Source organism: Gasterosteus aculeatus, chromosome 10 (genome assembly GCF_964276395.1).
Source record: "Gasterosteus aculeatus chromosome 10, fGasAcu3.hap1.1, whole genome shotgun sequence".
In the NCBI taxonomy this organism is placed as follows: domain Eukaryota; kingdom Metazoa; phylum Chordata; class Actinopteri; order Perciformes; family Gasterosteidae; genus Gasterosteus; species Gasterosteus aculeatus.
In genome coordinates this window covers 18,452,247-18,463,361 of record NC_135697.1, presented here as the reverse complement: position 1 = coordinate 18,463,361, position 11,115 = coordinate 18,452,247, and the positions used below count along the sequence as shown (strand labels likewise).

The 11,115-nt window shown below is 47.1% G+C and overlaps 2 protein-coding genes across 2 annotated transcripts; both read left to right on the top strand.

The window, feature by feature from the left end:
* Positions 1–178: 178 nt before the first annotated feature.
* Positions 179–6,020, top strand: cct3 (chaperonin containing TCP1, subunit 3 (gamma)). The gene is made up of 14 exons (XM_040189299.2): positions 179–477; positions 2,658–2,719; positions 2,834–2,884; positions 2,963–3,025; positions 3,128–3,224; positions 3,313–3,430; positions 3,506–3,692; positions 3,769–3,918; positions 4,630–4,762; positions 4,840–4,921; positions 5,025–5,205; positions 5,294–5,539; positions 5,625–5,756; positions 5,843–6,020. Exons 1-14 carry the CDS (start codon positions 450–452, stop codon positions 5,933–5,935), a joined length of 1,623 nt encoding a protein of 540 aa, XP_040045233.2. The 5' UTR covers positions 179–449; the 3' UTR covers positions 5,936–6,020.
* A 521-nt stretch (positions 6,021–6,541) lies between these two features.
* glmp (glycosylated lysosomal membrane protein) lies at positions 6,542–10,858 on the top strand. Its single transcript, XM_040189305.2, has 7 exons — positions 6,542–6,721; positions 8,258–8,422; positions 8,703–8,801; positions 9,555–9,719; positions 9,820–10,038; positions 10,156–10,424; positions 10,504–10,858. The coding sequence occupies exons 1-7, from the start codon at positions 6,608–6,610 to the stop codon at positions 10,664–10,666; spliced, it is 1,194 nt and encodes a 397-aa protein (XP_040045239.2). The 5' UTR covers positions 6,542–6,607; the 3' UTR covers positions 10,667–10,858.
* Positions 10,859–11,115: the final 257 nt, after the last annotated feature.

The following is an 11,115-nucleotide window of genomic DNA, read 5'->3' as shown; positions in this document are numbered from 1 at the left end:
GAAGAAGTCATTTGGGTCACATCATTTCCGGGTCACAAACTTTCAAAATAAATGTCGGCCAGTTGCCCATTTTTCGTTCTTGATTTCTCAATTGAATAACGGAAAAACGAATCGTTTTTGGTTTTCGGTTTGTCAATTGAGACACGAAGGAACGAATGATACACGGATTTCCGTTTTCACGGTAAAAGGGACTATCAAAAGGTACACGGACCTACGCGGACCCGGCCCAAGTAAAAAGGGTCTTGTTGGTTTTTACCATAAAAGTGTGAGATTTGTTCGAACTCCTTTAGCTCATTGACTCAATTGGTGGACGTGCCTGTCCGTCATTACAATCCTCTCAACTGATTAGACAGGCTTTGGGATATTGTCCCGCCCCTGCGAGTTAAACCCTCCCTCCTCTCGTGCCTCCCAGAACCTTCCAGGCTGAAACTGTCCATCTCACTGTCAAAATGATGGGCCAACAGGTTTTAGTGCTCAGTAAGTATAATAATAACCATAATACGTTATATTAAATGTTATACTTCAACGTGGCGGTGACCTGGACCCACCACTCTGCCCGGTTAGTTGTCGGTACCCGTTTGATTCGCCCGGCTGCGACACAAAGCAGCACGCATGTGCCATTCATGCTAACGGTTGGCGTCAATGCTACACTAGCCCGTGGTAGCATCGTTAGCTCGTGTCGTATGTTCTCATCGTGGTGAATGCTAGGCTGTGCTAACACACCCATGTTACTCGGTAAATATGTTGTTCGCATCGGTAGCAGAAGCTAATTGCTCAGTGACTCCATACTTCCTCACACTTTAACACCCAGTGGGAACGTTTAACACGTAACGTTAGCAGCGAGTTATCTGCAAGTCATGAGCCGTAAAGAAGGATTGTTAATGTCGGCTGATGTTTAGCTGTAAAATGTCCCGTCCAACCGACATCAGTTAATACGTTAACGTTAGCACCGTTAGCTTAGTAGGAGTCACTCCGCAGACACGTTAAAGCCATGATGCTAACGTTAGCATGCTGTCCAAGACAAGTGCGGTCGCAGCCGCCACACCCTCGCTGCTACTGAGGGATCGATCACAAACTAACTCCTATTGATCCGCCTAGTCGTTGGGCTCACGTGACTTGATTGACGTTTACCTGTGCCGGTGTGAATGTTTCGGGAAAGAGGATGACGCATGTGTACAGACTGTAAAGCCCTCGGAGGCTAATTTGAGATTCGGGGCTTTACAAAATTAATTGAATTGTTTAAATTAAGTCTTGCGATACAACATATTATTCAATGGGGAACTGATTTTAAACGTTTTTTTTCGTTTTAGACGATCAATAATCGCATAGAAATGAGTCACATGATCAGATGTTCTTCGATCTGAATAGTGGTTAATATGGATCTTTGCAATATATGGACTTTTTAAAACGTGTGAGCAAACATGGATCATGTAGACACAGAAATAACATGTCTTTGTAAGTAGCAATAATACATTTTATTTATAACTAGTGTTGCAAACGGGCGGAAAGTTTCCACAGGAATTTAAAAAAAAGAAAATTTAATTTTTTTTTGCAAACGATGAAGCATGTAACCGGGAACTTAAACGTCGTTGAACAAGACTATTCACGCCTGCTGCTGTTTGGGAACATAAACCTAAAACGTTCTGTTGTTTTTGAATGTCTTTGTCATTACCGAGCAACTTGGTGAACTGAAGCCAATGTTCATTTTAACACCACGTTTATTTGTACACAGTAGACTCACTTTACAGCAGTGAGAGTAGGATGTATGTTTGACGCACACAAGTACACCATCACCTCCATTATTCGTGGCTTTCGGTGTCCATCAAAAAGCGGCAGTTGGGCAACTTGTCCCACTACTGCATTTGAGCACAAGGACTCTGGTACATTCTGATGATATTAGTGGGGTAAATATATTAAGACAAACAAGCTGCTGGTCATTAACAAACAGACAGATCATCGCTGGGGAAAAGCTCAATGTATCAATTTTGCAACCATCAACAGATCTGATCAGAGCCAACAAAACATAGTTCAAATGAAGTACAAGCTATTAAAACAATTCAAACATAGAAAGAAAAACTCCACTCATGATGGAGTAAAAAAGGCCTTCCTGAATTAGGAGGTTTTCAGGTTTTAAAGGCGTCCAGTGAGCGCGCTGCCCTCAGGTGGTCGGGGAGCAAAAGGCCCGGTGGCCCGCGGCTCGGCGCCCGGAGGAGCGAGCTGCTTGCACAGCTGAGCCTGCGGGTGGAGGTTTGGGGAGTAAGTAGTTAGAGATGCCCATTCATGCATTTATGAGGGAGTAGTAGAGCTTTGTAGTCCGTCCGGAATGAGACAGGGAGCCAGTATAGTAAGATCAATACTTAGTTTGTAAACCTGTTCTAAAGGGTGCTAACCTTAAACGACTTCCCTTGAGACTTTTGTGGTGTCTGACGTGAAAGCGCTCATCGCTCTGCACTTCCTGTCCTCAGCGACTCGTGCAGCCGAGCGGAGACGCGTCTCTGCGTCCAGACTGAGAATGAAGCGCAGGCTGCTGGCCTCCAGTGTCCACTACATTATTTCACCCCCGTCTGCTGGCCTCAGATTAGTATGAGGCATGGTAACCATGGTAACAAGCCATGTTTTCAGCAGCCGTGCTAAATCTGTCCCTCCTTTCTCTGCAGACCACAACATGAAGAGAGAGTCAGGACGTAAAGTTCAGACTGGAAACATCAACGCTGCCAAGGTGGGTTCCCGCTGAGGTTCTCAACCTGTGGCTCGGGGCCCCTGAAGGGCCTGGAGACTTCTACTGTTCACTTGTGTTTTTGTGCCCCTGGTGATGATGTTGTTTGTGTTCCAGACCATCGCTGATGTGATCAGGACCTGCCTGGGCCCCCGGGCCATGATGAAGGTCAGATCTCACTCTCATTTAGAACACTAACAATAAGTCACTGTTTTCTCTCTGGAGAGTAATTGTTTACCTGTGTAGATGTTACTCGACCCTATGGGAGGAATTGTGATGACCAATGATGGAAACGCCATCCTGAGAGAGGTGAGATGGACCTGTTATTACCTGTGGGGGGGTGTTGTTATTACCGGTGAGAAGGGGGGGCGTGTTATTACCAGTGAGGTCAACCTGTGTCCATGGCAACAGATCCAGGTCCAGCATCCTGCAGCCAAGTCAATGATCGAGATTAGCCGCACACAGGACGAAGAGGTGGGAGACGGGACCACGTCAGTCATCATCCTGGGTGAGTACAGGAAGAGGAGATGATGATGATGATGATGACGATGAGGGTGTGACGCTGACTGTGTGTGTGTGTGTGTGTGTGTGTGTAGCCGGGGAAATGCTCTCTGTAGCCGAGCAGTTCCTGGAGCAGCAGATGCACCCCACGGTGGTGATCAGTGCCTACAGACAAGCCCTGGAGGACATGCTGGAGACGCTGAAGGACATCAGGTACATGAATTTTCATTGTGCTGTATTTGTACACATTGGTTTCCCGGCGTGACCCTTAACCTCTCTCGTCCTCAGCACCCCCGTTGACACGTCGGACCGCTCCATGATGCTGAAGATTGTCCACTCTGCCATCAACACCAAAGCGCTGAGTCGCTGGTCTGAGATGGCGTGTGCCATCGCTCTGGACGCCGTGCGTACGGTGGAGATGGAAGACAACGGACGCAAGGAGATCGACATCAAGAAGTACGCCAAAGTGGAGAAGGTAGGATTTCCTGTCTGACACACACACACACACACACACACACACACACACCCTGCTGTAACCGTGCTGTGTTCAGGTGCCCGGAGGGATCATCGAGGACTCGTATGTTCTGAGAGGAGTGATGGTGAACAAAGATGTCACTCACCCGAGGATGAGGCGCCTCATTAAAGAGCCCCGGATCATCCTGCTGGACTGCTCTCTGGAGTACAAGAAGGGGGAGAGCCAGGTAACGCCCAGTTTATGCTTCTGCCTTTTCAGAGACACATGAGACCCCCTTGCGTGTCCCTTGCGTGTCCCTTGCGTGACTTTTCACGCCTCCTTGCGTGCGTCGATCCGTTTTTCTAGACTAGCGTGTAAAGTGACGCATCGTCCTGCAGCACCAGGCTGTGATTGGTCTCTGACTACGTCCTTTACGGAGTCTCACGTCTCCGTTTTCACAGCACAATACGGCCGTTATTAAAAGGAAGAACGTTTACGAGAGAACGGATCAGAGTGAAGAGCTTTTAAATATGAGCGCTTGTACAAGCCGTCATTGGCGGACTATGAGGACGCCGGACGGCCTCTGATTCATGGAGGGAGATCTCCACAAACGAGGGGACAAAGTCGTGGAGGAAAATACGGGACAAATGTGTCCTTGATGAAAAGCAGCAGTGTGGATACACGGGGCAATAAAGTCTATGATCAATAAATAAAGCAACCAGCGACTTCCACACACAAAGACGTGACTCTCCAGGTCGTCTTCTACAAAACACGTGACTCCACCTGTTGTTCTGGAGGTGAATCGCTCTGCAACACACGCAGGACTTTACAACCAGGAAGTGAAACCAGTGCGTCGACGCGTGAAGACGTAGAAACGTAACACAGACACACACACACTGACTTGTAGCATGATGACCTTGTGCATTGAAGTTGTCATGGTGACATTGTGTGTTCTCAGACTGACATAGAGATCAGCAAGGAGGAGGACTTTGCCAGAATCCTGCAGATGGAGGAAGAATACATCCAACACATCTGTGAGGACATCATCCGCCTGAAACCAGACCTGGTGTTCACAGAGAAGGGGGTCTCAGGTTCGCGCACACAGACCCTCACTAGACCCGTCGTCATGATTCAAGCTGATCAATAATAAGCGTCCTGTTCCTCTCAGATTTGGCTCAGCATTACCTGATGAAGGCAAACATCACCGCCATCCGTCGAGTGAGGAAGACTGACAACAACCGCATCGCCAGGTAAGATGGTGCAGCCAATCAGCTGACCGCTGACATGGGAGCAGCCAATCGGCTCTCAGCAGACCGATGAAGTAAATTCCTTTTCTCTCTCTCTCACACACAGGGCGTGCGGCGCTCGTATTGCAAGCCGGACGGATGAGCTTCGTGAGGAAGACGTTGGTACGGGGGCGGGGCTGTTTGAGGTGAAGAAGATCGGCGATGAATACTTCACCTTCGTCACAGAGTGTAAAGATCCCAAAGCCTGCACCATCCTGCTGAGAGGAGCCAGCAAAGAGATCCTTGCTGTGAGAATCCTCCTCGCCTCGTTCTGTGTGCACATCCGGTCTACGTGTTTACATATTGTCTTCAGCTGAAGTATCTGTCTGTCTTCAGGAGGTGGAAAGGAACCTTCAGGACGCCATGCAGGTGTGTCGTAATGTTCTGTTGGAGCCCAGTCTGTTGCCCGGGGGCGGAGCCATAGAGATGGCGGTGTCTAAGCGCATGATGGAGCGCTCACGCGCTCTGACCGGCATCGAGCAGTGGCCGTACCGCGCCGTGGCCCAGGCCCTGGAGGTCATCCCCAGAACCCTGATCCAGAACTGTGGAGCCTCCACCATCCGAGTGCTGACATCACTGAGGGTACGACTTCACTCGTGTTGGTCTTTGTGCAGAAACCAGCCAGTCAGTCTGGTATTGATCGCGTATTGATTGTCTGTCTCTGCAGGCCAAGCACACTCAGGAGAACAGCGTGAACTGGGGTGTGGATGGTGAGACAGGCTGTCTGTCTGACATGATGGCTCTGGGCATCTGGGAGCCGCTGGCCGTCAAAGCTCAGACCTACAAGACGGCAATGGAGGTCAGAGGTCACCCACGCTTATGACTGACTCAGACGCTAGTAGTTACTGTGCACCGTAACCTTCTCTCTTTCTGTCGGTTGTTCAGACGGCCATCTTGTTGCTGCGAATCGATGACATCGTCTCCGGTCACAAGAAGAAAGACAAAGACGGTCAGATGGGAGGACAAGGAGCCGAATAGATCCACGTCAACATCAGAGCAACTCCAACCGCCTTTCTGTGGACCAGATGACTCAATGAAACTCAATAAAGTTGATAAAGTTCAACCTGTTTGACGTCCTTCTGTTTGTGTAAACATCGTGGCTCACTGATGGAGCAGAGACCTTTGACTTCACATGAAATCCAAACGAGTCCTTCAGCATCAAGTTTCTAGTACTACTGCTGCCGGGTTTAATTTAACGGCGTATCAATGTATTTATCATTTAAGGTTGAGTTCATCTAAATTATTTTAATTTTGAATCCAACCTCATGGATGAAGTTGGTTTTAATGTCTTTCAGATGCCCAAATGTATGATAGCAAACCGGAATATTAAACTGTTAGTCAATACATAACCCAGAGTATGGAGATACATCATCTATATTATGGTTAATTAATACAATTGGGTGTATCCAATGTTCTACAATTTCTTAAATTATTTCTTAATTAAATGCTGACTCGGTTAATCGGTTTCGTAATGAAGCGTTTTCAAAGGGTCAGCTGACATGTGATAGGTCCCGCCCTTACCCTCTTCTGATTGGCTAGTGCTCTCTTCCTTCATGGATTGAGAACAAGGCAAGCCAATCAGAGGCAGCGCAGGGAGCGCGTGGCCGGATACGGTCATGTGACTTGCGCCGCTGCTCGCTCACAACAAAGATGGCGGCTACAGCAGAGAAACGGAGATGCGGAGTTTCTTCTTTTCTCGTTTTTCTTTTTTCTGTTTTCAGTTTATGTCACAGTTCTTTCAGTGGAGAAACTTTCAGAAGAAACGTGAGTAAATACTATTAACTGTGTATCGATATTTTATATTCTATTCAAGAAACCGGAAGTGAATCCGAAGTTTCTTCTCTACTGAATATTTAGGCTATATTGCTTTTATATTCAACTAAATTAAATGAAACATCCGACTTGTCGATTATTTAAATTAGGTAAAAAGTGTGTCAACATTTTACTTCTAGTAATGCAACAAGAATATCTACTCAAGTACTCGAATAATGAATTTAACGCCAGTACTAGTATTAAGTACTTAACAGAAATGCTCCATTACAAAATGTGTACTAAATAAACAATCTTAGTACAAAGTACATGACGTTATTAGTACTTTTACTGCCGTAAAGTAGGACAAGTAATCTTCCATATTGACAGAGGACGTTCTAATCATTCAATCAATCAATTCATTGTAGCCCCCCCCTGTATAACAGTGAGGGAAACCCTGTTCCTGAATGTTTGTCCGTCCATCCCTATTGTCGTGTTCCCACGTCTTGTGTGTATTTAAGAACACAACATACGTTTTTTTTTATAAACTAAGATGTGTTACATATTATAATACAACATTTCTATGGGTAGATATTCAAGTACATTTCAGACATGTTGCTCCAAATCACCACTTGGCTGCGTCCTTCCACCGTGTTACTCACCTGCAGAGCCGACAACTTTTCAAAAATCCTTGGAGTGAGATTTTGTCGGGTGACCAAAATGTTGCCGCGTGCAGCCCCACACGTTGGTGGCTCAAACATCACCACTTGGCGTAGTACCCGTGTAGTGCGCTGCATTCTGGTGGTTTGTGGCGCCCAAAGTGCTTGATGGGGGCGGCCGGCTGGAGATGGACAACGTTGGTCACATTGTGAGCAGCAGACACAGCTGATGGTCCCCCCGCCCCCCCCGCCTGAACTTATTCTGATTCATGTTCATCTGCTCAAGACTTGAGCTGAACATTCAACCAGAAAACTATTGCTGTGCCTCAATGAGCGTCTATGTACCACAATACAGCCGGATTAATAGACCTGTGTTTAAGATTTGACCAATTTAGGTTGATTGACATTCTGATTACAATGGTATTCAACTAATTCTTAACTGAAACCTCACCTATACTGTTAATAATTGTATTCTTAATGATTTATGTCAATGACACAAGTTTAGTTAGGGAAAAATATTTTTCATTATCAACAAAAAAGTGCAACAAATAAAGTGCTTAAACAGGAGCCTTTCAAAGCAAAACTATGGATACACATAATATATACACGTATTGAGAAGGAGATCAGAAGCTGGGTAGTATTTTGTTATTAAGCGTTGTTTATTAAGGCTGCTCACAGTGAGCAGCCTTAATAAACATGCATTATTATTATTATTATTATTATTAAGTGAGGAAGCATTGAAACTCCTTTACTTTGCATTAGTGAATTCAAACCGCTCTCATCATGGCGCCACTTCCACTACTTCTGGGTCATTTCACTCAGTGAGGAAGAACATCTGACTATTCCAATCTAGCAACCGTCTCTGATCGTCGTCTCTTCTTCTCTCCTTCAGTTGTCGGTAGAGTTGAACCCCGGTTCGCCCTCATCGCCCTCCGGTGGCGACCTGCTGCACGTGAGAGCCGTAGGAGTCAATGACACGCTGCACTTCTTGTTCTGCAGCCAGGGGGCGCCGACGCTGTTGCTGGTCCACACCAACTCTTCTTCTTCTACTGTGGAGGTCTGTGCTCGTCTTCTTCGTCACAGACACACACGTCTATTTATATTTTTAAAAACGTAGTTATGCTTTTAATCCGACTTTTAAACTGATACGATTTAGGCTGTAACTGTATTGATATTAATACATGTGTGTTTTTTTATAACTTGTTTATACTGAGTTATAAGGCCTTAGGGGGACTCTGAGGGTTTAGAGTCCAGGGGGGACGCTGACGGTTCGGGGGGGTCATTGAGACATATGTTTACGCTCCTCACAACTAACTGATGGTGTTTATCTCTCTCAGGTGAACTGGACTCAGTTTGAGGCTCGTAACATCAGCGGAGGCCTGAAGGTGGAGCCAGAGAATACTGTCATGTACAGCTCCGCCCTCGTCTTCAGCAGGGTCAGAAACCCACCAACACCACCCATTCCACCTTAAATCTAACACCGCCGGTCCCCCTTAAATCCACCAACAGAAACATTTAGTTTGACTACACAGGGAAACTTTTACTTTGAAAAGGGAACTCTTTCCTGTTTTCTTATGGAGCCAAATTCAGGCCAAATATTTTGATCATTTGAAAAACAATTAAGAACCTGAAAGTTTAAGTTTCTTGCTCATTGAAAAGTACAACAATGTATTCAAATAAAAAATAGGTGGAGTTGACCCTGATCTGGTCGTAGGGGGCGGGGCATCAACTGTGAGGGGCGTGTAATCATGAGTGACAGCTTAACAAATAAGGCTGAGGACAGATTTGGACTTCCCGGTTCAACAGCTGGTCAGCGACCCGTTAACACAAACAGTGACGTCGATTAACCATCATTTCACCGACTGGTCCGCGAGCTGGACGATCACATTAATCGTAATGTGAGACGAGTGCGACATCACCATGGTTACAGAGAGGTGTTGTTTGTGTTTCGCTGACAACCTGTTGAACCGGAAAGTCCAATCTGGGGATATTTTACCACCTTTACAAAAACTCAGGGACACCATCGCACGGATGCTGCGCTGCGTTCACAGTTGTTTGTGGGAGTGGGAAACTTCAGAGATTCATGTGGTTGTTGAATGGAGCAATTTCAGATAGTTGATTGGTCTTATTCTGCGATTCATGGCCATGATGAAAACGTTTGGCCTGGATTCGGCTCCGTTTTTTCTCAGCTGTTGGAGTACGACGATGTGAACGACACCGCCGACCCGACCGCTGACCCTTTCCCGCCGTACGAGCTGCAGGACTTCACCTGGTCTCGTCTCAAACTGTCGGGCCTGAGCGCTCTGCTGTGCGGAGCCGCTGAAACCTTCACCAACGGATCGCTTTGCCTGGAGGTCAGAGGGGAAGCTGCAATTGTGACGTCAGCATCACATGACCTCCGACACTGTAGCTTCAGATTATGAAACATCCTTTTTATGTGTTATTTTTTTCTAGCTCTCAGTGTTTGAGTCAGGAGGGCGGGATCATTCCTGGCCCCGCCTTCTCCACACGGCTAACTCCTCCCAGTTGAGGGTGTGGCTTGATGGCATGCTCCCACGGGCAACTCGTTCCCGCTTCCTGTTGGAGTTGCGTGCGGTGGGCGACCCGTCTCCTCTGAGCCGGGTGGAGGTTCATCGCTCCATCGACGACGAGTTCACTCCGTCAATATTCAAGGTGATCAATGATTCCATCGACAGGAAGTCAGAGGTCTCAGGAAACGATCATGTGACTAATATCAGCAGCGTAAACCATTAATCCACAAAATGGCTGCTGTGACCTCTGACCTCTCAGGTGTCCCAGTGGGTGTCCTCGGCTAACGGCAGCTCCGATGTCTCTGGTTACCTCCAATGGAAGCCGGTGGCCTACCGGCAGGCCGACGCGGCGCTGGAGTTCGCCACGCCGTGCCGCCACTCCGACCCGCGGCCTCAGAGCCCGGAGGAGACGGCGGCAGCTTCCGGCCTGATCCGAGGCTTCTACGGGGCGCCACAGACCTTCGGCCTCAACGTGAGCTTCGGTCTGGCGGGGGAACCGTTCTACAACAGCACCAAGTTCTTCAGCTGGTGCGTGAGGCGCTACTCCGTCACCGCCGTTGTGTTCTTGACCTCCCAATGACCTCCTAACGCGTCTCCTCCCCTCCAGGACCGTGCTGCTCGGCGCCGGCTCTCCTCCTGTCGATTCCTTTTCCCCGCTGGTGCTCGCCATGATGGCGGTTGGCTTGGGAACTCCCACTGTGCTGCTGCTGATGGGCGGAGTCTGCGTGTGCATACGCAAGAGGGTGACGGACTACGAGCCAATCAATTGACTGCTGGTCGGAGGGTTCAAAGTTCAAACTGTTTTTTTAAGATCGAGAGCGTCAGAATCCAGCCGACCAATCGAGACTCGGCGTTTGATTTGAGGACTATTTTCTGCTGTGGATGAACATCGTTAAAAGTATTCCTTAAACGTTAACATGTTTTTAACTTGCTTATTAATAATAAAGTTTAAGTTGATGGTTGTTTTTTTCCCCAGTTTCACTTTAAAAGTGTTTTATTTCAGTGTAACTTTGAGATTAGTGTTTAATGGAAACACAAAATATACTTTAACTAAAGAACACAATCTATGGGAGACTAAAGGTTTTTTAAACAGTTTATTCAGAGATGTCCTGCTCATTTTAAGACTCGTACTTGTATTTAGGGTTTCGACCTTCATACGTTTAAATCATTTTTCTCATTGTGGGAATATTCGTCTGAAACGTTTCGTTTCAGCGTCTTT

Bases quoted from the DNA above. Each gene is read 5' to 3' on its own strand.
- cct3 (XM_040189299.2), top strand. From the start codon at position 450: ATGATGGGCCAACAGGTTTTAGTGCTCA. The intron at 3,026-3,127 runs GTGAGATGGACC...CCATGGCAACAG, and splicing joins GAAACGCCATCCTGAGAGAG to ATCCAGGTCCAGCATCCTGC. The intron at 3,919-4,629 runs GTAACGCCCAGT...GTGTGTTCTCAG, and splicing joins ACAAGAAGGGGGAGAGCCAG to ACTGACATAGAGATCAGCAA.
- glmp (XM_040189305.2), top strand. From the start codon at position 6,608: ATGGCGGCTACAGCAGAGAAACGGAGATGCGGAGTTTCTTCTTTTCTC. The intron at 6,722-8,257 runs GTGAGTAAATAC...TCTCTCCTTCAG, and splicing joins GAGAAACTTTCAGAAGAAAC to TTGTCGGTAGAGTTGAACCC. The intron at 10,039-10,155 runs GTGATCAATGAT...CTGACCTCTCAG, and splicing joins TCACTCCGTCAATATTCAAG to GTGTCCCAGTGGGTGTCCTC.